The sequence below is a fragment of the Panulirus ornatus genome, chromosome 27, assembly GCF_036320965.1.
Source record: "Panulirus ornatus isolate Po-2019 chromosome 27, ASM3632096v1, whole genome shotgun sequence".
Lineage (NCBI taxonomy): Eukaryota > Metazoa > Arthropoda > Malacostraca > Decapoda > Palinuridae > Panulirus > Panulirus ornatus.
In genome coordinates, this window is record NC_092250.1 from 10,312,113 (window position 1) to 10,337,930 (window position 25,818).

Here is a 25,818-nt window from a genome sequence, read left to right on the forward strand (position 1 = left end):
TTGAAGGAATAGTGGTTCCAACAATGTTGTATGGTTGCTAGGCGTGGGCTATGGATAGAGTTGTGCGCAGGAGGGTGGATGTGCTGGAAATGAGATGTTTGAGGACAATATGTGGTGTGTGGTGGTTTGATCGAGTAAGTAATGTAAGGGTGAGAGAGATGTGTGGAAATAAAAAGAGTGTGGTTGAGAGAGCAGAAGAGGGTGTTTTGAAATGGTTTGGTCACACGGAGAGAATGAGTGGGGAAAGATTGACCAAGAGGGTATATGTGTCAGAGGTGGAGGGAACGAGGAGAAGTGGGAGACCAAATTGGAGGTGGAAAGATGGAGTGAAAAAGATTTTGAGTGATCGGGTCCTGAACTTGCAGGAGGGTGAAAGGCGTGCAAGGAATAGAGTGAATTGGAACGATGTGGTATACCGGGGTCGACGTGCTGTCAATGGATTGAACCAGGGCATGTGAAGCGTCTGGGGTAAACCTTGCAAAGTGTGTGGGGCCTGGATGTGGAAAGGGAGCTGTGGTTTCGGTGCATTATTACATGACAGCTAGAGACTGAGTGTGAACAAATGGGGCCTTTGGTGTTTTTCCTAACGCTACCTCGCACACATGAGGGGTGAGGGGGTTGTTATTCCATGTGTGGCGAGGTGGCGATAGGAACAAATAAAGGGAGACAGTATGAATTATGTACATGTGTATATATGTATATGTCTGTGTGTGTATATATATGTGTACATTGAGATGTATAGGTATGTATATTGTGCATGGGTGGACATGTATGTATATACATGTGTATGTGGGCGGGTTGGGCCATTCTTTCGTCTGTTTCCTTGCGCTACCTCGCTAACGCGGGAGACAGCGACAAAGCAAAATAATAATCATAATATAATATATATATATATATATATATATATATATATATATATATATATATATATATATATATATATATATATATATATATATATATTTTTTTTTTTTTTGCTTTGTCAGCTGTCTCCCGCGTTTGCGAGGTAGCGCAAGGAAACAGACGAAAGAAATGGCCCAACCCACCCCCATACGCATGTATATACATACGTCCACATACGCAAATATACATACCTACACAGCTTTCCATGGTTTACCCCAGACGCTTCACATGCCTTGATTCAATCCACTGACAGCACGTCAACCCCGGTATACCACATCGATCCAATTCACTCTATTCCTTGCCCTCCTTTCACCCTCCTGCATGTTCAGGCCCCGATCACACAAAATTTTTTTCACTCCATCTTTCCACCTCCAATTTGGTCTCCCGTCTTCTCCTCGTTCCCTCCACCTCCGACACATATATCCTCTTGGTCAATCTTTCCTCACTCATTCTCTCCATGTGCCCAAACCATTTCAAAACACCCTCCTCTGCTCTCTCAACCACGCTCCTCTTATTTCCACATATCTCTCTTACCCTTACGTTACTTACTCGATCAAACCACCTCACACCACACATTGTCCTCAAACATCTCATTTCCAGCACCTCCATCCTCCTGCGCACAACTCTATCCATAGCCCACGCCTCGCAATTATACAACATTGTTGGAATTATATATATATATATATATATATATATATATATATATATATATATATATATATATATATATATATATATATATATATTTATTCATTTATTTATTTATTTATAGATATATAGTCGTAGAAGGGGACGGGAGCAGGGAGGTGGAAAACCTCATATCCTTGTATTTCAACATTCTGAAAGGGGAAACAGAAGAAGTCACAAGGGGAGTGCTCATCCTCCTCAAAGGTTCAGATTTGGGTGTCTTAGTCTGTGTGGATGTAGCCAAGAAGTGATACAAGGAGAGATAGGTAATGTGTTTGAGGAAGGGAACCTGGATCTTTTCGCCCTAAGTGAAACGAAGATCAAGGGTAAAAGGGAAAGGTGGTTTAGGAATGTCTTGGGAGTAAAATCAGGTGTTAGTGAGAGGACAAGAGCAAGGGAAGGAGTAGCTCTACTCCTGAAACAGGAGTGGTGGGAGTATGTGATAGAATGTAAGTAAGCAAACTCTGGATTGATATGGGTAAAACTGAATGTGGATGGAGAGAGATGGGTGATTATTGGTGCATATACACCTAGGCATGAGAAGAAAGATCATGAGAGGCAAGTGTTTTGGGAGCAGCTGAGTGAGTGTGTTAGTAGTTTCGATGCACGAGACCGGGTTTTAGTGATGGGTGATGTGAATGAAAAGGTGAGCAATGTGGCAGTTGAGGGAATAATTGGTGTACATGGGGTTTTTAGTGTTGTAAATGGAAATGGTGAAGAGCTTGTAGATTTATGTGCTGAAAAAGGACTGGTGATTGGGACTACCTGGTTTAAAAAGAGAGATATACATAAGTGTACTTATGTAAGTAGCAGAAATGGCCAGAGAGCGTTATTGGATTACGTGTTAATTGATAGGAGCGGAAAAGTGAGTTTCGGATATTAATGTGCTGAGAGGTGCAACTGGAGGGATGTGTGATAATTATCTTGTGGAGGCGAAGGTAAAGATTTGTAGAGGTTTTCGGAAAAGAAAAGAAAATATTGGGGTGAAAAGAGTGGTGAGAGTAAGTGAGCTTGGGAAGGAGACTTTTGTGAGGAAGTACCAGGAGAGACTGAGTACAGAATGGAAAAAGGTGAGAACAAAGGAGGTAAGGGGAGTGGGGGAGGAATGGGATGTATTTATTAAAGCAGTAATGGCTTGCCCAAAAGATGCTTGTGGCATGAGAAGCTTGAGAGGTGTGCAGATGAGAAAGGGTAATGAGTGGTTGGAGGAAGAAGTAGGATAATTAGTGAAAGAGAAAAGAGAGGCATTTCGACGATTTTTGCAGGGACATAATGCAAATGAGTGGGAGATAAATAAAAGAAAGAGGCAGGAGGTCAAGGGAAAGGTGCAAGAGGTGAAAAAGATGTCAAATGAGAGTTAGAGAGAGAGAGTATCATTAAATTTTAGTCAGCATAAAAAGATGTTTTGGAAGGAGGTAAATAAAGTGCGTAAGACAAGGGAACAAATGGGAGCTTCAGTGATAAAAAGTAGAGGTGATATGAGGAGATGGAGTGAGTATTTTGACGGTTTGTTTAATGTGTTTGATGATAGAGTGACAGATATAGGGTGTTTTGGTCGAGGTGGTGTGCAAAGTGAAAGGGTTAGGGAAAATGATTTTGTAAACAGATAAGAGGTAGTAAAAGCTTTGCAGAAGATGAAAGCCGGCAAGGCAGCGCGCCTGGGTATTCCTGTAGAATTTATTAAAAAAAGGGTGACTCTATTGTTGACTGGTTGGTAAGGTTATTTTATATATGTATGACTCATGGTGAGGTGACTGAAGATTGGCGAAATGCTTGCATAGTGCCATTGTACAAAGGCAAAGGGGATAAAAGTGAATGCTCAAATTACAAAGGTATAAGTTTGATGAGTGTTCCTGGAAAATTAAATGGGAGTGTAATGATTGAGAGGTTGAAGGCATGTACAGAGCATCAGACTGGGGAAGAGCAGCGTGGTTTCAGAAGTGGTAGAGGATGTGTGGATCAGGAGTTTGCTTTGAAGATTGTATGTGAGAAATACTTAGAAAACGAAATGGATTTGTATGTAGTATTTATGGGTCTGGAGGAGGCATATGATAGAGTTGATAGAGATTCTCTCTGCAAGGTATTAAGAGTATATGGTGTGGGAGGCAAGTTGTTAGAAGCAGTGAAAAGTTGTTATCGAGGACGTAAGGCATGTGTACTTGTAGGAAGAGAGGAAAGTGACTGGTTCTTAGTGAATATAGGTTTGCGGCAGGGGTGTGTGATGTCTCCATGGTTGTTTGATTCGTTTATGGATGGGGTTGTTAGGGAGGTGAATGCAAGAGTTTTGGAAAGAGGGGCAAGTATGCAGTTTGTGATGGATGAAAGAGCTTGGAAAGTGAGTCAGTTGTTGTTCGGTGATGATACAGCGCTGGTGGCTGATTCATGTGAGAAACTGCAGTAGCTGGTGACTGAGTTTGGTAAAGTGTGTGAAAGAAGGAAGCTGACAGTAAATGTGAATAAGAGCAAGGTTATTAGGTACAGTAGGGTTGAGGGACAAGTCAACTGGGAGGTAAGTTTGAATTTCGAAAAACCGGAGGAAGTGAAGTGTTTTAGATATCTGGGAGTGGATTTGGCAGCGGATGGAACCATGGAAGCGAAAGTGAATCATACGGGTGGGAGAGGGGACGAAAGTTGTGGGAGCGTTGAAGAATGTGTGGAAGTCGAGAACATGATCTCGGAAAGCAAAAATGGGTATGTTTGAAGGAATAGTGGTTCCAGCAATGTTATATGGTTGCGGGGCGTGGGCTATGGATAGAGAGGTGTGCGGAGGAGGGTGGATGTTTGAGGACAATATTTTATGTGAGGTGGTTTGATCGAGTAAGTAATAATAGGGTGAGAGAGATGTGTGGTAATAAATAGAGTGTGGTTGAGAGAGCAGAAGAGGATGTCTTGAAATGCTTTGGTCACATGGAAAGAATGAGTGAGGAAAGATTGCCCAAGAGGATATATGTGTCAGAGGTGGACAGAACGAGAAGTGGGAGACTTCACCTCTACTCGTTATTACCTCACCATTTCCCCCTACACCAATGTTCTCATATGTTCTCTTGTCTTATTCATTGTATATACCTCCTTCCAAAACATCTTTTTATTCTCCCAAAATTTAATGATACTCTTTCTCCCTAACTCTCATTTGCCCTCATTTTCACCTCTTGCATTTTTCTCTTGACCTCTTGCCTCTTTCTCTTGCACAGCTCCCAGTGATTTGCACTACTTCCTTGCAAAAATTGTCCAAACGCCTCTCTCTTATCATTCACTAAAAATCTTACTTCTTTATCCCAACGCTCACTACCCTTTCTTAACTGCCCATCTCCGACCTTTCTCATGTCACAAGCATCTTTTACTCAATACATCTCATTACTCCCCCTCTCCCCAAACGTTATTTGCTCTCACCTTTTCCATTCTGCACTCAATCTCTCCTGGTACTTTCTCACAAAAGTCTCTTTTCCAAGCTCACTTACTCTCACCACTCTCTTCACCCCAACATTCTCTCTTCTTTTCTGAAAACCTCTACAAATCTTCACCTTCGCCTCCACAAGGTAATGACCAGACATCCCTCCAGTTGCTCCTCTCATCACATTAACATCCAAAATTCTCTCTTTCATGCACCTATCAATCAACACGTAATACAATATAACGCTTTCTGGCTATCTCTCCTTCTTCCATATGTATACTTAAGTATATCTTTCTTTTTAAACCAGGTACTCCCAATCACAAGTACTTTTTCAACACAAAAATATATAAGCTCTTCACCATATCCATTTACAACACTGAACACTGTACACCAATTATATCCTCAACTAGCACATTACACACCTTCGGATTCAAATCACCAATCACTATAACCCAGGTCTCGTGCATCAAAGCTACTAACACACTCACTGAGCTGCTCCCAAAACACTTGCCTCTCATGATCTTTCTATTCTCGATCATTTGCATAGGCACCAGTAATCACCCATCTCTCTCAATCCACATTCAGTTTTACTCATAGCAATCTAGAGTTTACTTTCTTACACTCAATCACATACTCCTACTTCAGAAGTATTGCTACTTCTTAATTTACTCTTGTTCTTTCAGCAACCTCTGACTGTACTACCAAGACATTCCCAAACCACTCTTCCCCTTTACCTTTGAGCTTCGTTTCACTCAGAACCAAAACATCCAGGTTCCTTTCCTCAAACATACTACTAATCTTTCCTTTTTTCTCATCTTGGTTGCATCCTCTCACATTTAGACTCCCCAATCTGACCCTATGAGGAGGATTAGACTCACCGCACGACTCCTTCTTCTGTTTCCGCTTCTAGGAAGTTAGAATACATATAGGGGGCGATTTCTAGCCCCCTGCTCCCGTCCCTTTTAATCGCCTCCTACGACACGCATTAAATGCGTGGGAAGTATTCCTTCTCCCCTATCCCCAGTGACAACGATATATATATATATATATATATATATATATATATATATATATATATATATATATATATATATATATATATATATATATATGAAAGGATCACAATCTAGCGCGTGATCAAGATATTCCTATGAGTCCACGGGGACAATGAAACACGAAAAGTTCCCAAGTGCACTTTCGTGTAATAATCACATCATCAGGGGAAACACAAAAGAGAAATATAAGTCAGTTGATATACATCGAAGAAACGAAGCTAGGACGCCATTTGGGAAACTTGCGATTGTCCAAGACATACAACGAGCGTTCATAAACTTATCATTTTACAAATTTTATCAACAATAAAGTTAAGTAATTTGTATAGACCATCACTAATATTAAGATTATGATTCTTTGTGCATTTAGTAATAAAAGATTCAATGATATTTCTTGTGGTAATAGATTTAGAGTTAATAAATAAGTGAGATGGCATTATAAGAGAAGAAACGTGCCTTTCAAATGGCAATACCGACGTACTGGAAGAACCGGTGTTGGACTATTGCTGTGATAGATTAAGGAAAGAACGCAATAGGCTACAAGTGTCACGAAATTATAAGTTGGACTATCATATTAAAAACAGCGACTGGACCAAGAACACAAACCCTTTTCTTGTGATAAACATGTCTAATAAACAACTAGATAAGGATTCCTTGTGTGCATTAGGCTATGGTTTAAGTTTTGTGTGCTCTAACTGGGAGGTCAGCTGTGTTGATGTCACAAAGTCTTTTTGTAATTTAGAGAAATACAGTAATTTTGTAATGATGAAATTAATATCCGTAAGGGTTTAGTGTATGCCACTTTGTCAAAACCAGTGGAACATAATTGCCCTAAAAGATATAAAAGAGCTACTAACACCTTAAAGAGCAAGAATATACATATTACTAAAGCATATAAGACTAACACTGTTGTGATTTTAGAAAAAAGTAACTATTTATCTAAAATGAATAATCTTTTAAATGATGACACAACATACTCTAAACTTAGTAAAAATCCCATAGATGCAGTTAATTCCCATTTCAATAAAGAAATAAACTTGTTGTTGAAAGGTAATACTTCTCTTATCAAAAGATTGTCATCTTTGTCCCCTTCATTGCCATATATGTATGGACTTATAAAAACACATGAACAGAAATTTCCAGCTAGACCTATAGTGCGTTCAGTAGGCTCCATCACATATAGATTGTCAAAATTGTTAGTCTCTATATCAAGCCCTTTAGTGGGTAAGGTATCCAATTCTAATATCATGAACAATGTAGATTTAGTCAATAACCTAAACAATATCAATGTTAATTTTGATTTCAAACTATTTTGCTTTGATGTTTCCTCACTTTTCACAAAAGTTCCAGTTGATGATCTTTTAGAATATTTGATGTCTTGGATGATATTCATTTACCTGTTTCAAAGCCTGTTTTCATTGAACTGATAAATTGTGTATAAAGGACTGTGCATGGAGATTATTATGCTCAAAAATTTGGTGTGGCAATGGGTTACCATCTTTCACCTGTACTAAGTAATCTTTATATGGAAGTTTTTGAAACAAAATGACTAAAGGATATCTTACCTTCTAATGCAATTTCGTTTAGGTATGTAGTTGATGTTCTTTGTGCTCGGCCAACAAAAAAAAATTTACAGATATTTCTCCCCTTACTTAACAATTTAGCACCTTCCATCAAATTTACTGTAGAAAATGAAAATAATGGTATGCTACTATTTTTAGACTGCATCATTCATAGGCAAGGAAACAAGTTTAAGTATAGCATATAAAGAAAACCTACCAATGTATGCTCATATATCCATCATTACTCATCTAAAGATAACAGAGTGAAATTATCATCATTTCAAGATATGTTCCTTAGGGCATTACGTATTTGCAGTCCAGAGTTTATTGATGATGAGTTTGAGAAAATATATTTTATTGGATCTAAGTTAAAGTACCCTAGATCTTTCATTGATAAATTTCTGAAGTTAGCAAAAAAATCATTTTATAGAGTTAAGCCCACACCTCCCACTGACACCAAGAATATTTTAGTTCTCCCTTTTAAAAATAATTAAACTTTACTTCCCATGCTTCTTAAATCCTTTAATGTAAATGTTGCCTCCAGCAACAATAATACTATAAAGAATATCTTAATCATGATTTCACCAAAGAATTCTCTTGTATGCATCTATAAAGTGCTATGTGGAAATTGCGATAAATTTTATGTTGGGCAGACTGGTAAGGATCTCTCTGTTAGACTTAAGCAATATAAATATAGTATAAGAACAGGACATGAAACATTGTACTGAGTGGAGGAATGCCATCTCAGTTGTTAACTCTATCTCCATTGCCACGAGAAATATCATTGAATCTTCTATTATTGAATACGCAAAGAATTATAATCTTTATACACACACACATATATATATATATATATATATATATATATATATATATATATATATATATATATATATATATATATATATATATATATATACATACATACACATTTATTATATCTTATTTATTTTGCTTTGTAGATGTCTTCCGCGTTAGCGAGGTAGCGCAAGGAAACAGACGAAAGAATGGCCCAACCCACAGACATACACATGTACATAAGTACACGTCCACACATGCACATATACATATCTATACATCTCAAGGTATAAATATATATACACACTCAGACATATACATATATACACACGTACATAATTCATACTGTCTGCCTTTATCCATCCCCATCGCCACCCCGAAACACATGAAATAACAACCCCCTCCCCCCTCATGTGCGCGAGGTAGCGCTAGAAAAGGACAAAAAAAGCTACATTCGTCCAAGCTCATGCTCTAGCTGTCATGTAATAATGCACCGAAACCACAGCTCCCTTTCCACATCCAGGCCTCACAGAACTCTCCATGGTTTACCCCAGACGCTTCACATGCCCTGGTTCAATTCATTGACAGCACGTCGACCCCGGTATATCTCATCGTTCGAATTCACCCTATTTCTTGCACGCCTTTCACCCTCCTGCATGTTTAGGCCCCGATCACTCAAAATCTTTTTCACTCCATCCTTCCACCCCCAATTTGGTGTGGGGGAGGATTGGGATGTATTTAGGGAAGCAGTGATGGCTTGCGCAAAAGATGCTTGTGGCATGAGAAGCGTGGGAGGTGTACAGATTACAAAGGGTAGTGAGGGTTGACATGAAGAAGTAAGATTATTAGTGAAAAAGAAGAGAGAGGCACTTGGACGATTTTTGCAGGGAAAAAATGCAAATGAGTGGGAGATGTATAAAAGAAAGAGGCAGGAGTTCGGTCAAGAGAAAGGTGCAAGAGGTGAAAAAGAGGGCAAATGAGAGATGGGGTGAGAGAGTATCATTAAATTTTAGGGAGAATGAAAAGATGTTTCGGAAGGAGGTCAATAAAGTGCGTAACCCGAAAGAATAAATGGGAACTTCAGTGATGGGTGCTAATGGGGATGTGATAACAAGTAGTGGTGATGTGAGAAGGAGATGGTGTGAGTATTTTGAAGGTTTGTTGAATGTGTTTGATGATAGAGTGGCAGATATAGGGTGTTTTGGTCGAGGTGGTGTGCAAAGTGAGAGGGTTAGGGAAAGTGATTTGGTAAACAGAGAAGAGGTAGTAAAAGCTTTGCGAAAGATGAAAGCCGGCAAGGCAGCGGGTGTGGATGGTATTGCAGTGGAATTTATTAAAAAAGGGGGTGACTGTATCGTTGACTGGTTGGTAAGGTTATTTAATGTATGAATGACTCATGGTGAGGTGCCTGAGGATTGGCGAAATCCTTGCATACTGCCATTTTACAAAGGCACACGGGATAGAAGTGAGTGCTCAAATTACAGAGGTATAAGTTTGTTGAGTATTCCTGGGAAATTATATGGGAGGGTATTGATTGAGAGGGTGAAGGCATGTACAAAGCATCAGATTGGGGAAGAGCAGTGTGATTTCAGAAGTGGTAGAGGATGTGTGGATCAGGTGTTTGCTTTGAAGTATGTATGTGAGAAGTACTTAGAAGGCAAATGGATTTGTATGTAGCATTTATGGATCTGGAGAAGGCATATGATAGAGTTTATAGAGATGCTCTGTGAAAGGTGTTTAGAATATATGGTGTGGGAGGTAAGTTGTTAGAAGTAGTGAAAAGAAAGACAGAAAAGTGATTGGTTCTCAGTGAATATAGGTTTGCGGCAGGGGTGTGTGATGTCTCCATTGTTGTTTAATTTGTTTATGGATGGGGTTGTTAGGGAGGTGAATGCAAGAGTTTTGGAAAGAGGGACAAGTATGCAGTCTGTTGTGGATGAATGAGCTTGGGAAGGGAGTCAGTTGTTGTTCGTTGATGATACAGCGCTGGTGGCTAATTCACGTGAGAAACTGCAGAGCTGGTGACTGAGTTTGGTGAAGTGTGTGAAAGAAGAAAGCTGAGAGTAAATGTGAATAAGAGCAAGGTTATTAGGTACAGTAGGGTTGAGGGTCAAGTCAATTGGAAGGTAAGTTTGAATGGAGAAAAACTGGAGAAATGAAGTGTTTTAGATATCTCGGAGTGGATCTGGTAGCCGATGGAACCATGGAAGCGGAAGTGAAACATAGGGTGGGGGAGGGGGCAAAAACTCTGGGAACATTGAAGAATGTGTGGAAGTCGAGAACATTATCTCGGAAAGCAAAAATGGGTATGTTTGAAGGAATAGTGGTTCCAACAATGTTATATGTTTGCGAGGCGTGGGCTATGGATAGAGTTTTGCGGAGGAGGGTGGATGTGCTGGAAATGAGATGTTTGAGGACAATATGCGCTGTAAGGTGGTTTGATCGAGTAAGTAATAATAGGGTAAGAGAGATGTGTGGTAATAAAAAGAGTGTGGTTGAGAGAGCAGAGGAGGGTGTTTTTAAACGGTTCGGTCACATAGAGAGAATGAGTGAGGAAAGATATATATATATATATATATATATATATATATATATATATATATATATATATATATATATATATATATATATATAAATATATATATATATATATATATATATATCTTTCTCACTATATCTTTCCACCTCCAATTTCGTCTCCCACTTCTAGTTCCCTCCACCTCTGACACCTATATCCTCTTGGTCAATCTTTCCTCACTCATTCTCATATCTAAAACACTTCATTCCTCCAGTTTTTCTCCATTCAAACTTACCTCCCAATTGACTTGACCCTCAACCCTACTGTACCTAATAACCTTGCTCTTATTCACATTTACTCTCAGCTTTCTTCTTTCACACACTTCACCAAACTCAGTTACCAGCTCTGCAGTTTCTCACGTGAATCAGCCACCAGCGCTGTATCATCAACGAACAACAACTGACTCACTTCCCAAGCTCATTCATCCACAACAGACTGCATACTTGTCCCTCTTTCCAAAACTCTTGCATTCACCTCCCTAACAACCCCATCCATAAACAAATTAAGCAACAATGGAGACATCACACACCCCTGCCGCAAACCTATATGCACTGTACAACGCGGAGGTATATGAATACGAATAAAGTGCATATGAACGCGCACCTTCATAGAACATACAAACCTCCAAACATTATACAGTCCCATAGCCTAGCGATTAGCATGCCTGCCTCTTGCACAGGGGTCCCAGGTTCGATCCTGACTGTTGGAGGTTTGTATGTTCTATGAAGGTGCGCGTTCATATGCACTTTATTCGTATTCATATACCTCCGCGTTGTACAGTTGGGTTCGGTAAAACGCTATCAGCTTGCTATATGCGTCTGTTCGGAAACAACCAGTATAGACCCCGTTGCTCACCATTGTGAGACGAAGGGTATTCGAGTACTTAGTATTTCGAATAGTTGTTTCCCATAGCCTAGCGGTTAGCATGCCTGCCTCTTGCACAGGGGTCCCAGGTTCGATCCTGGCTGTTGGAGGTTTGTATGTTCTATGAAGGTGCGCGTTCATATGCACTTTATTCGTATTCATATACCTCCGCGTTGTACAGTTAGGTTCGGTAAAACGCTATCAGCTGGCTATGTGCGTCTGTTCGGAAACAACCAGTATAGACCCCGTTGCTCACCATTGTGAGACGAAGGGTATTCGAGTACTTAGTATTTCGAATAGTTGTTTCCTATTATACAGTCCCTTAGCCTAGCGGTTAGCATGCCTGCCTCTTGCACAGGGGTCCCAGATTCGATCCTGGCTGTTGGAGGTTTGTATGTTCTATAAAGGTGCGCGTTCATATGCACTTTATTCGTATATATATTTCTTTTCTTTCTTTTCTTTCATACTATTCGCCATTTCCCGCGTCAGCGAGGTAGCGTTAAGAACAGAGGACTGGATCTCTGAGGAAACATCGTCATCCAGCCCCCTTCTCTGTTCCTTCCTTTGGGAAAAAAAAAAAAAAAAAAAAAAAGAGAAGGGAGGATTTCCAGCACCCCGCTCCCTTCCCTTTTAGTCGCCTTGTACGACACGCAGGGAATACGTGGGATGTATTCTTTCTCCCCTATCCCCAGGGATATAGGATATAGTATATATACATATATGTATATATATATATATATATATATATATATATATATATATATATATATATATATAATATATATATATATATATATATATATATATATATATATATATATATATATATATATATATATATAAAATATGTATATATATATATATATATATATATATATATATATATATATATATATATATATATATATATATATATATATATATATATATATTTTATATATATATATATATATATATATATATATATATATATATATATATATATATATATATATATATATATATATATATATATATATATATATATATATATATATATATATATATATATATATATATATATATATATATATATATATATATATATATATATATATATATATATATGTGTGTGTGTGTGTGTGTATGAGTGGATGGGCCAGTCTTTCTTCGTTTGTTTCCGCATTACCCATCTCGGAGTCTTCTCTTAGTATCAGCTTGCTAGTGAATCCTACAATCCTGATCTATATCTTGCTCATCCAGTGCTCGACAACCGCAGTCTGCTGGCTCAGGGCGTCATGTTCCTGATTGCTGGCTATGACACCACAGCTTCCACCCTGGCATTCTCATCGTATCTGCTGGCCAAGAACCCAAAGGAACAACAACGACTCCGTCAGGAGTTGCAGGAGATGGTCCAGAATCACGGTGACATTACTTATCAGGGCATAATGGAGTCGAAATTCTTTGATGCTTGTCTTATGGGTAAGGGATTCCAAGGGCCATTCACATGATTTATGATATTCAGACTCAAGCGGTTAATTTTTTCTTTCAATGGCTTAAATTACTTTTAATGGTTGACTTATCTAGTCAAAAAGTCTCATGAATTCCATACATTTCCAGAGACTCTTCGACTATACCCGCCACTACCTCAAGTAGATCGAATGTGTACGAAGACCTACAAGTAAGTAGTATATTATACAGTGATGTAAATATACGTTGACCTCTGTCTGATATGGAGCGCAATTTAGCTGTTATCTCTAGGTAAATTTTGCTGACTTTTTGTATTCATATTTGTGTGCACAACTAGCTGGATTCTTACCCTGGGAGAGATTTATGACTACCTCCTGAACTAACTTACATTTCTCTCTTGTGTCTCCCCTGATGATATGATTATTTCACGAAAGTGCACTTGGGAACTTATCGTGTTTCATTTTCCCCGTGGACTCTAAGGAATATACTTTATCACGCGAATATTTGTGATCCTTTCTTATATACATATATATATATATATATATATATATATATCTTTTTGCAGGGAAGTAGTGCAAATGACTGGGAGATGTATAAAAGAAAGAGGCAGGAGGTAAAAAAAAGGTGCAAGAGGTGAAAAAGAAGGCATATGAGAATTGGGGTGAGAGAGTATCATTAAGTCTTAAGGAAAATTAAAAGATGTTTTGGAAAGAGGTAAATATAGCGCGTAAGATAAGAGAAGAACGGGGGTGACTGTATTGTTGACTGGTTGGTAAGGTTATTTAATGTATGTATGATTCATGGTGAGGTGCCTGAGGATTGGCGGAATGCTTGCATAGTGCCATTGTACAAAGGCAAAGGGGATAAGAGTCAGTGCTCAAATTACAGAGGTATAAGTTTGTTGATTATTCCTGGGAAATTATATGGGAGGGTATTGATTGAGAGGGTGAAGCATGTACAGAGGATCAGATTGGGGAAGAGCAGTGTGGTTTCAGAAGTGGTAGAGGATGTGTGGATCAGGTGTTTGCTTTGAAGAATGTATGTGAGAAATACTTAGAAATGCAAATGGATTTGTATGTAGCATTTATGGATCTGGAGAAGGCATATGATAGAGTTGATAGAGATGCTTTGTGGAAGGTATTAGGAATATATGGTGTGGTAGGCAAGTTGTTAGAAGCAGTGAAAACTTTTTATCGAGGATGTAAGGCATGTGTACGTGTAGGAGGAGAGGAAAGTGATCAGTTCTCAGTGAATGTAGATTTGCGGCAGGGGTGTGTGATGTCTCCATGGACCTTTTATTTGTTTATGAATTGGGTTGTTAGGGAGGTGAATGCAAGAGTTTTGGAAAGAGGGACAAGTATGCAGTCTGTTGTGGATGAGAGAGTTTGGGAAGTGAGTCAGTTGTTGTTCGCTGATGATACAGCGCTGGCGGCTGATTCATGTGAGAAACTGCAGAAGCTGGTGACTGAGTTTGGTAAAGTGTGTGAAAGAAGAAAGTTAAGAGTAAATGTGAATAAGAGCAAGGTTATTAGGTACAGTAGGGTTGAGGGTCAAGTCAATTGGGAGGTAAGCTTGAATTGAGAAAAACTAGAGGAAGTAAAGTGTTTTAGATATCTGGGAGTGTATCTGGCATCGGATGGAACCATGGAAGCGGAAGTGAATCATAGGGTGGGGGAGATGCGAAAATTCTGGGAGCCTTGAAGAATGTTTGGAAGTCGAGAACATTGTCTCGGAAAACAAAAATGGGTATGTTTGAAGGAATAGTGGTTCCAACAATGTTGTATGGTTGCGAAGCGTGGGCTATGGATAGAGTTGTGCGCAGGAGGATGTATGTGCTGGAAATGAGATGTTTGAGGACAATGTGGTGTGAGGTGGTTTGATCGAGTAAGTAATGTAAGGGTAAGAGAGATGTGTGGAAATAAAAAGAGTGTGGTTGAAAGAGCAGAAGAGGGTGTTTTGAAATGGTTTGGTCACATGGAGAGAGGATGAGTGAGGAAAGATTGACCAAGAGGATATTTGTGTCGGAGGTGGAGGGAACGAGGGGAAGTGTGAGACCAAATTGGAGGTGGAATTTGGTTGTTATTTTATGTATGGCGGGGTGGCGACGGGAATAAATAATGGCAGACAGTATGAATCATTTGCATTTGTATATATGTCTGGGTGTGTATATATATTTATGCGTTGAGATGTGTAGGTGTGTGTATGTACGTGTGTGGATATGTATGTATATGCATGTCGATGTTTGTGGTTTGGTCCATTCTTTCGTCTATTTCCTTGAGCTACCTCGCTAACGCGGGAAATGGCGAATAGTTTCGAAAAAAAAAAAGGTTTTATTTATTTTGCTTTGTCTCTGTCTCCCGCGTTCATGAGGTAGCGCAAGGAAACAGACGAAAGAAAGGGCCCAACCCACCCCCCATACACATGTATATACATACACGTCCGCACATACAAATATACATACCCATACATCTCAATGTACACATATATATACAAACACAGACACATACATATATACACATGCACAGAATTCACACTGTCTGCCTTTATTCATTCCCATCGCCACCTAGCCAAACATGGAATAACATCCCCCTCCCCCCTCATGTGTGCGAGGTAGCGCTAGGAAAAGACAACAAAGGCCCCATTCGTTCACACTCAGTCTCAAGCTCTCATGCAATAATGCCCGAAACCACAGTTCCCTTTCCACATCCAGGCCCCTCAGAACTTTCCATGGTTTATCCCAGACGCTTCACATGCCCTGATTAAATCCATTGACAGCACGTCGACCCCGGTATACCACTTCGGTCCAATTCACTCTACTCCTTTCCCGCCTTTCACCCTCCTGCATGTTCAGGCCCCGATCACTTAAAATCTTTTTCACTCCATCTTTCCACCTCCAGTTTCGTCTCCCACTTCTCTCGTTCCCTCCACCTCCGACACATATATCCTCTAGGTCAATCTTTCCTCACTCATTCTCTCCATGTGCCCAAACCATTTCAAAACACCGTCCTCTGCTCTCTCAACCACACTCTTTTTATTTCCACACATCTCTCTTACCCTTACATTACTTACTCGATCAAACCACCTCACACCACATTGTCCTCAAACATCTCATTTCCAGCACATCCATCCTCCTGCGCACAACACTATCCATAGCCCACGCCTCGCAACCATACAATATTGTTGGAACCACTATTCCTTCAAACATACCCATTTTTCCTTTCGGAGATAATGTTCTCGACTTCCACACATTCTTCAAGGCTCCCAGAATTTTCACCCCCTCCCCTACCCTATGATTCACTTCCGCTTCCATGGTTCCATCCGCTGCCAGATCCACTCCCAGATATCTAAAACACTTTACTTCCTCCAGTTTTTCTCCATTCAAACTAGCCTCCCAATTGACTTGACCCTCAACCCTACTGCACCTAATAACCTTGCTCTTATTCACATTTACCCTTAACGTTCTTCTTTCACACACCTTACCAAACTCAGTCACGAGCATCTGCAGTTTCTCACATGAATCAGCCACCAGCGCTGTATCATCAGCGAACAACAACTGACTCACTTCCCAGGCTCTCTCATCCACAACAGACTTCATGCTTGCCCTTTTTTCCAAAACTCTTGCATTCACCTCCCTAAGGACCCCATCCATAAACAAATTAAGCAACCATGGAGACATCACATACCCTTGCCGCAAACTTACATTCACTGAGAACGAATCACTTTCCTCTCTTCCTACACGTACACATGCCATACAGCCTCGATAAAAATTTTCCACTGCTTCCAACAACTTGCCTCCTACAACATATATTCTTAGTACCATCCACAGAGCATCTCTATCAACTCTATCATATGCCTTCTCCAGATCCATAAATGCTACATACAAATACATTTGCTTTTCTAAGTATTTCTCACATACATTCTTCAAAGCAAACACCTGATCCACACATCCTCTACTACTTCTGAAACCACACTGCTCTTCTCCAATCTGATGCTCTGTACATGCCTTCACCCTCTCAATCAATACCCTTCCATATAATTTACCAGGAATACTCGATATACTTATACCTCTGTAATTTGAGCACTCACTATTATCCCCTTTGCCTTTGTACAAAGGCACTATGCACGCATTCCACCAATCCTCAGGCATCTCACCATGAGTCATACATACATTAAATAACCTTACGAACCAGTGAACAATATAGTCACCCCCTTTTTTAATAAATTCCCCTGCAATACCATCCAAACCTGCTGCCTTGCCGGCTTTCATCTTCCGCAGAGCTTTTACTACCTCTTCTCTGTTTACCAAATCATTTTCCCTAATCCTCTCACTTTGCACACCACCTCGACCAAAACACACTATATCTGCCACTCTATCATCAAACACATTCAATAAACCTTCAAAATACTCACTCCATCTCCTTCTCACATCACCACTACTTGTTATCACCTCCCCATTAGCCCCCTTCACTGAAGTTCCCATTTGCTCCCTTGTCTTACGCACTTTATGTACCTCCTTCCAGAACATCTTTTTATTCTCCCTAAAATTTAATGATACTCTCTCATCCCAACTATCATTTGCCCTTTTTTTCACCCCTTGCACCTTTCTCTTGACCTCCCTTCTCTTTCTTTTATACGTCTCCCACTCATTTGCATTTTTTCCCTGCAAAAATCGTCCAAATGTCTCTCTTGGTGAAGAGAAAGAAGTAAGAGGGGAAAAAGGGGCAAATGAGAGTTGGGGTGAGAGGGTATAATCAAATCATAGGGAGAATAAAAAGATGTTTTGGAAGGAGATAAATAAAGTTCCTAAGAAAAGGGAAAAAATGGGTACAGAAGTGAAGGGGACAAACGGGGAGGTGATAACAAGAATTGGTGATGAGAGGAGATGGTTTGAGTATTTAGAAGGTTTGTTGAATGTGTTTGATGATAGAATGGCAAATATAGGGTGTTTTGGTCGAGGTGGTGTGCAAAGTGAGAGGGTTAGGGAGAATGATATTGTAAAGAGAGAAGAGGTATAAAAGCTTTGCGGAAGATGAAAGCCAGGAAGGCAGCGGGTTTGGATGGTGTTGGAGTAGAATTTATTAAAAAAAGGGTGTGACTGTAGTGTTGACTTGTTGGTAAGGTTACTTAATGTACGTATGACTCATGGTGAGGTGCCTGAGGATTGGCGGAATGCTTGCTTAGTGCCATTGTATACAGGCACACGGGATAAGAGTGAGTGCTCAAATTACGGAAGTAAAAGCTTGTTGAGTATTCCTGGGAAATTATATGGAAGGGTATTGATTGAGAGGGTGAAGGCATGTACAGAGCATCAGATTAGGGAAGAGCAGTGTGGTTTCAGAATTGGTAGAGGATGTGTGGATCATGTGTTTGATTTGAAAAATGTATGTGAGAAATATTTGGAAAAGCGAATAGATATGTATGTAGCATTTATGATCTAAAGAATGCATATGATAGCGTTGATAGAGATGATCTGTGGAAGGCATTAAGAATATATGGTGTGGGACGCAAGTTGTTAGAAGCAGTGAAAAGTTTTTATCGAGGATGTAAGGCATATGTACTTGAAGGAAGAGAGGAAAGTGATTGGTTCTCAGTGAATGATGGTTTGCGGCAGGGGTGCGTGATGTCTCCATGGTTGTCTAATTCATTTATGGATGGGTTGTTAGGGAGGTGAATGCAAGAGTTTTGGAAAGAGGGGAAGTATGCAGTCTGTTGTGGATGAGAGAGCTTGGGAAGTGAGTCAGTTGTTGTTCGCTGATGATACGGCTGATTGGCTGTTTCGGGTGAGAAACTGCAGAAGATGGTGACTGAGTTTGGTAAAGCGTGTGAAAAAAGAATGCTGAGATTAAATGTGAATAAGAGCAAGGTTATTAGTTGCAGTAGGGTTGAGGGACAGGTTAACTGGGAGGTAAGTTTGAATGTAGAAACACTGTAGGAAGTAAAGTGGTTTAGATATCTGGGAGTGGATTTGGCAATGGATGGAACCATGAAAGCGGAAGTGAATCATAGGGTGGGGGAGGGTGCAAGAGTTCAGGAAGCGTTGAAAAATGTGTGCAAGTCGAGAACGGTATCTTGTAAAGCAAAAATGTGTATGCTTGTGGGAATAGTGGTTCCAACAATTTTATATGGTTGCAAGGCGTGGGCTATAGATAGAGTTGTGCGGAGGAGAATGAATGTGCTGTAAATGAGATGTTTGAGGACAATATGTGGTGTGAGGTGGGTTGATCGAGTAAAGAATGAAAGAAAAAGAGAGAGAGGTGGTAATAAAAGAGTTTGGTTGAGAGAGCAGAAGAGGTTGTTTTGAAATGGCTTGGTCGCATAGAGAGAATGAGTGAGGAAATATTAACAAAGAGGATATGTGTGTCGGAGGTGGAAGGAATGAGGAGAAGTGGGAGACCAAATTGGGTGTGGGAAGATGGAATGAAAAAGATTTTGAGTGATCGGAGACTGAACATGCAGGAGGGTGAAAGGCGTGCAAGGAATAGAGTAAATTAGAACGATATGGTATACCGGGTTCGACTTGCTGTCAATGGATTGAACCAGGGCATGTGAAGCGACTGGGGTAAACCATGGAAGGTACTGTGGGTCCTTGATGTGGATAGGGAGCTGTGGTTTCGGTGCATTAGAAATGACAGTTAGAGATTGAGTGTGAACGAATGTGACCTTTGTTTTCTATTCCTAGCGCTACCTCGCGCACATGCGGTGAGAGCGGGTTTTCTTTTCATGTGTGGCAGACAGTATGAATTATGTACATGTATACATATGTATATGTCTGTGTTTGTATATATATATATATATATATATATATATATATATATATATATATATATATATATATATATATATATATATATATATATATATATATATATATATATATATATATATATATATATGTATACATTGAGATTTATAGCGAAGTACATGTGCGTGTTTGGACGTGTATGTATATACATGTGTATGTTGGTGGGTTGGGCCATTCTTTTGTCTGTTTCCTTGCGCTTCCTCGCGAACGCGGGAGACAGAGACAAATCACAACAATAAATGTAAAAAAAGTATATATATATATATATATATATATATATATATATATATATATATATATATATATATATATATATATATATATATATATATCTTTTCTTTCTTTCAAACTATTCGCCATTTCCCGCATTAGCGAGGTAGCGTTACGAACAGAGGAGTGGGCCTTTGAGGGAATACCCTCACCTGGCCCAATTCTCTGTTCCTTCTTTAGGAAAATTAAAAAAAAACGAGTGGGGAGGATTTCCAGCCCCCCCGCTCCCTCCCCTTTTAGTCGCCTTCTACGACATGCAGGGAATACGTGGGAAGTATTCTTTCTCCCCTATCCCCAGGGAACATATATATATATATATATATATATATATATATATATATATATATATATATATATATATATATATATATATATATATATATATATATTTTTTTTTTTTTTATACTTTGTCGCTGTCTCCCGCGTTTGCGAGGTAGCGCAAGGAAACAGACGAAAGAAATGGCCCAACCCCCCCCACACACATGCATATACACACGTCCACCCACGCAAATACACATACCTACACAGCTTTCCATGGTTTACCCCAGACGCTTCACATGCCTTGATTCAATCCACTGACAGCACGTCAACCCCGGTATACCACATCGCTCCAATTCACTCTATTCCTTGCCCTCCTTTCACCCTCCTGCATGTTCAGGCCCCGATCACACAAAATCTTTTTCACTCCATCTTTCCACCTCCAATTTGGTCTCCCTCTTCTCCTTCGTCCCTCCACCTCCGACACATATATCCTCTTGGTCAATCTTTCCTCACTCATCCTCTCCATGTGCCCAAACCACTTCAAAACACCCTCTTCTGCTCTCTCAACCACGCTCTTTTTATTTCCACACATCTCTCTTACCCTTACGTTACTCACTCGATCAAACCACCTCACACCACACATTGTCCTCAAACATCTCATTTCCAGCACATCCATCCTCCTGCGCACAACTCTATCCATAGCCCACGCCTCGCAACCATACAACATTGTTGGAACCACTATTCCTTCAAACATACCCATTTTTGCTTTCCGAGATAATGTTCTCGACTTCCACACATTCTTCAAGGCCCCCAGAATTTTCGCCCCCTCCCCCACCCTATGATCCACTTCCGCTTCCATGTTTCCATCCGCTGCCAGATCCACTCCCAGATATCTAAAACACTTCACTTCCTCCAGTTTTTCTCCATTCAAACTCACCTCCCAATTGACTTGACCCCCAACCCTACTGTACCTAATAACCTTGCTCTTATTCACATTTACTTTTAACTTTCTTCTTTCACACACTTTACCAAACTCAGTCACCAGCTTCTGCAGTTTCTCACATGAATCAGCCACCAGCGCTGTATCATCAGCGAACAACAACTGACTCACTTCCCAAGCTCTCTCATCCCCAACAGACTTCATACTTGCCCCTCTTTCCAAAACTCTTGCGTTCACCTCCCTAACAACCCCATCCATAAACAAATTAAACAACCATGGAGACATCACACACCCCTGCCGCAAACCTACATTCACTGAGAACCAATCACTTTCCTCTCTTCCTACACGTACACATGCCTTACATCCTCGATAAAAACTTCTCACTGCTTCTAACAACTTGCCTCCCACACCATATATTCTTAATACCTTCCACAGAGCATCTCTATCAACTCTATCATATGCCTTCTCCAGATCCATAAATGCTACATACAAATCCATTTGCTTTTCTAAGTATTTCTCACATACATTCTTCAAAGCAAACACCTGATCCACACATCCTCTACCACTTCTGAAACCACACTGCTCTTCCCCAATCTGATGCTCTGTACATGCCTTCACCCTCTCAATCAATACCCTCCCATATAATTTGCCAGGAATACTCAACAAACTTATACCTCTGTAATTTGAGCACTCACTCTTATCCCCTTTGCCTTTGTACAATGGCACTATGCACGCATTCCGCCAATCCTCAGGCACCTCACCATGAGTCATACATACATTAAATAACCTTACCAACCAGTCAACCATACAGTCACCCCCTTTCTTAATAAATTCCACTGCAATACCATCCAAACCTGCTGCCTTGCCGGCTTTCATCTTCCGCAAAGCTTTTACTACCTCTTCTTTGTTTACCAAATCATTTTCCCTAACCCTCGCACTTTGCACACCACCTCGACCAAAACACCCTATATCTGCCACTCTATCATCAAACGCATTCAACAAACCTTCAAAATACTCACTCCATCTCCTTCTCACATCACCACTACTTGTTATCACCTCCCCATTTGCGCCCTTCACTGAAGTTCCCATTTGCTCCCTTGTCTTACGCACTTTATTTACCTCCTTCCAGAATATCTTTTTATTCTCCCTAAAATTTAATGATACTCTCTCACCCCAACTCTCATTTGCCCTTTTTTTCACCTCTTGCACCTTTCTCTTGACCTCCTGTCTCTTTCTTTTATACATCTCCCACTAAATTGCATTTTTTCCCTGCAAAAATCGTCCAAATGCCTCTCTCTTCTCTTTCACTAATACTCTTACTTCTTCATCCCACCACTCACTACCCTTTCTAATCAACCCACCTCCCACTCTTCTCATGCCACAAGCATCTTTTGCGCAATCCATCACTGATTCCCTAAATACATCCCATTCCTCCCCCACTCCCCTTTCTTCCATTGTTCTCACCTTTTTCCATTCTGTACTCAGTCTCTCCTGGTACTTCCTCACACAAGTCTCCTTCCCAAGCTCACTTACTCTCACCACCCTCTTCACCCCAACATTCACTCTTCTTTTCTGGAAACCAATACAAATCTTCACCTTAGCCTCCACAAGATAATGATCAGACATCCCTCCAGTTGCACCTCTCAGCACATTAACATCCAAAAGTCTCTCTTTCGCGCGCCTGTCAATTAACACGTAATCCAATAACGCTCTCTGGCCATCTCTCCTACTTACATAAATATACTTATGTATATCTCGCTTTTTAAACCAGGTATTCCCAATCATCAGTCCTTTTTCAGCACATAAATCTACAAGCTCTTCACCATTTCCATTGACAACACTGAACACCCCATGTATACCAATTATTCCCTCAACTGCCACATTACTCACCTTTGCATTCAAATCACCCAACACTATAACCCGGTCTCGTGCATCAAAACCACTAACACACTCATTCAGCTGCTCCCAAAACACTTGCCTCTCATGATCTTTCTTCTCATGCCCAGGTGCATATTCACCAATAATCACCCATCTCTCTCCATCAACTTTCAGTTTTACCCATATTAATCGAGAATTTACTGTCTTACATTCTATCACATACTTCCACAACTCCTGTTTCAGGAGTACTGCTACTCCTTCCCTTGCTCTTGTCCTCTCACTAACCCCTGACTTTACTCACAAGACATTCCCAAAGCACTCTTCCCCTTTACCCTTGAGCTTCGTTTCACTCAGAGCCAAAACATCCAGGTTCCTTTCCTCAAACATACTACCTATCTTGGTTACATCCACACACATTTAGGCACCCCAATCTGAGCCTTCGAGGAGGATGAGCACTCCCCGCGTGACTCCTTCTGTTTCCCATTTTAGAAAGTTAAAAAAAATACACGTATATATATATATATATATATATATATAAATATATATATATATATATATATATATATATATATATATATATATATATATATATATATATATATATATATATATATATAAATATAATAATATATATATATATATATATATATATATATATATATATATATATATATATATATATATATATATATATATATATATATTCCTATGAGTCCACGGGGAAAATGAAACACGAAAACTTCCCAAATGCACTTTCGTGTGATAATCACATCATCAGGGGAGACACAAGAGTGGAATATAACAGTCAGTTGATATACATCGAAGAGACGAAGCTAGGACGCCATTTGCTAAACATGTGATTGTCCAAAACTTGGGAACTTTTCGTGTTTCATTTTCCTCGTTAACTCATAAGAATATATATATATATATATATATATATATATATATATATATATATATATATATATATATATATATATATATATATATATATATATATATATATATATATATATATACATATATGTATATATATATTGTTTATTTATTTATTTTGCTTTGTCGCTGTCTCGCGCGTTTGCGAGGTAGCGCAAGGAAACAGACGAAAGAAATGGCCCAACCCATCCCCATACACATGTATATACATACACGTCCACACACGCAAATATACATACCTATACATCTCAATGTACACATATATATACACACACAGACACATACATATATATCCATGCACACAATTTCACACTGTCTGCCTTTATTCATTGCCATCACCACCTCGCCACTCATGGAATACCATCCCCCTCCCCCCTCATGTGTGCGAGGTAGCGCTAGGAAAAGACAACAAAGGCCCCATTCGTTCACACTCAGTCTCTAGCTGTCATGTAATAATGCCCGAAACCACAGCTCCCTTTCTACATCCAAGCCCCACACAACTTTCCATGGTTTACCCCAGACGCTTCACATGCCCTGATTCAAGCCACTGACAGCACGTCAACCCCAGTATACCACATCGATCCAATTCACTCTATTCCTTGCCCGCCTTTCACCCTTCTGCATGTTCAGGCCCCGATCACTCAAAATCTTTTTCACTCCATCTTTCCACCTCCAATTTGGTCTCCCACTTCTCCTCGTTCCCTCCACCTCCGACACATATATCCTCTTGGTCAATCTTTCCTCACTCATTCTCTCCATGTGCACAAACCATTTCAAAACACCCTCTTCTGCTCTCTCAACCATGATCTTTTTATTTCCACACATCTCTCTTACCCTTACATTACTTACTCGATCAAACCACCTCACACCACACATTGTCCTCAAACATCTCATTCCCAGCACATCCACGCTCCTGCGCACAACTCTATCCATAACCCACGCCTCGCAACCATAAAACATTGTTGGAACCACTATTCCTTCAAACATACCCATTTTTGCTTTCCGAGATAATGTTCTCGACTTCCACACGTTCTTCAAGGCTTCCAGGATTTTCGCCCCCTCCCCCACCCTATGATTCACTTCCGCTTCCATGGTTCCATCCGCTGCCAGATCCACTCCCAGATATCTAAAACACTATACTTCCTCCACTTTTTCTCCATTCAAACTTACCTCCCAATTGACTTGACCCTAAACCCTACTGTACCTAATAACGTTGCTCTTATTCACATTTACTCTTAACTTTCTTCTTTCACACACTTTACCGAACTCAGTCACCAGCTTTCCCAGTTTCTTACATGAATCAGCCACCAGTGCTGTATCATCAGCGAACAACAACTGACCCACTTCCCAAGCTCTGTCATCCACAACAGACTTCATTTTTGCCCCTCTTTCCAAAACTCTTGCATTCCCCTCCCTAACAACCCCATCCATAAACAAATTAAACAAC

The 25,818-nt window shown here is 39.9% G+C and overlaps 1 protein-coding gene across 1 annotated transcript in view; it reads left to right on the top strand.

Moving 5' to 3' along the window:
* The window catches only part of LOC139757574 (cytochrome P450 3A11-like), a 112,081-nt gene that overhangs the window by 79,976 nt on the left and 6,287 nt on the right, over positions 1-25,818 (top strand). The window contains exons 5-7 of the mRNA XM_071678179.1: positions 13,078-13,296; positions 13,435-13,495; positions 14,291-14,304. Of these exons, the coding sequence (XP_071534280.1) occupies positions 13,078-13,296; positions 13,435-13,495; positions 14,291-14,304 (294 nt within the window). The remainder of the gene's footprint in view (positions 1-13,077; positions 13,297-13,434; positions 13,496-14,290; positions 14,305-25,818) is intronic.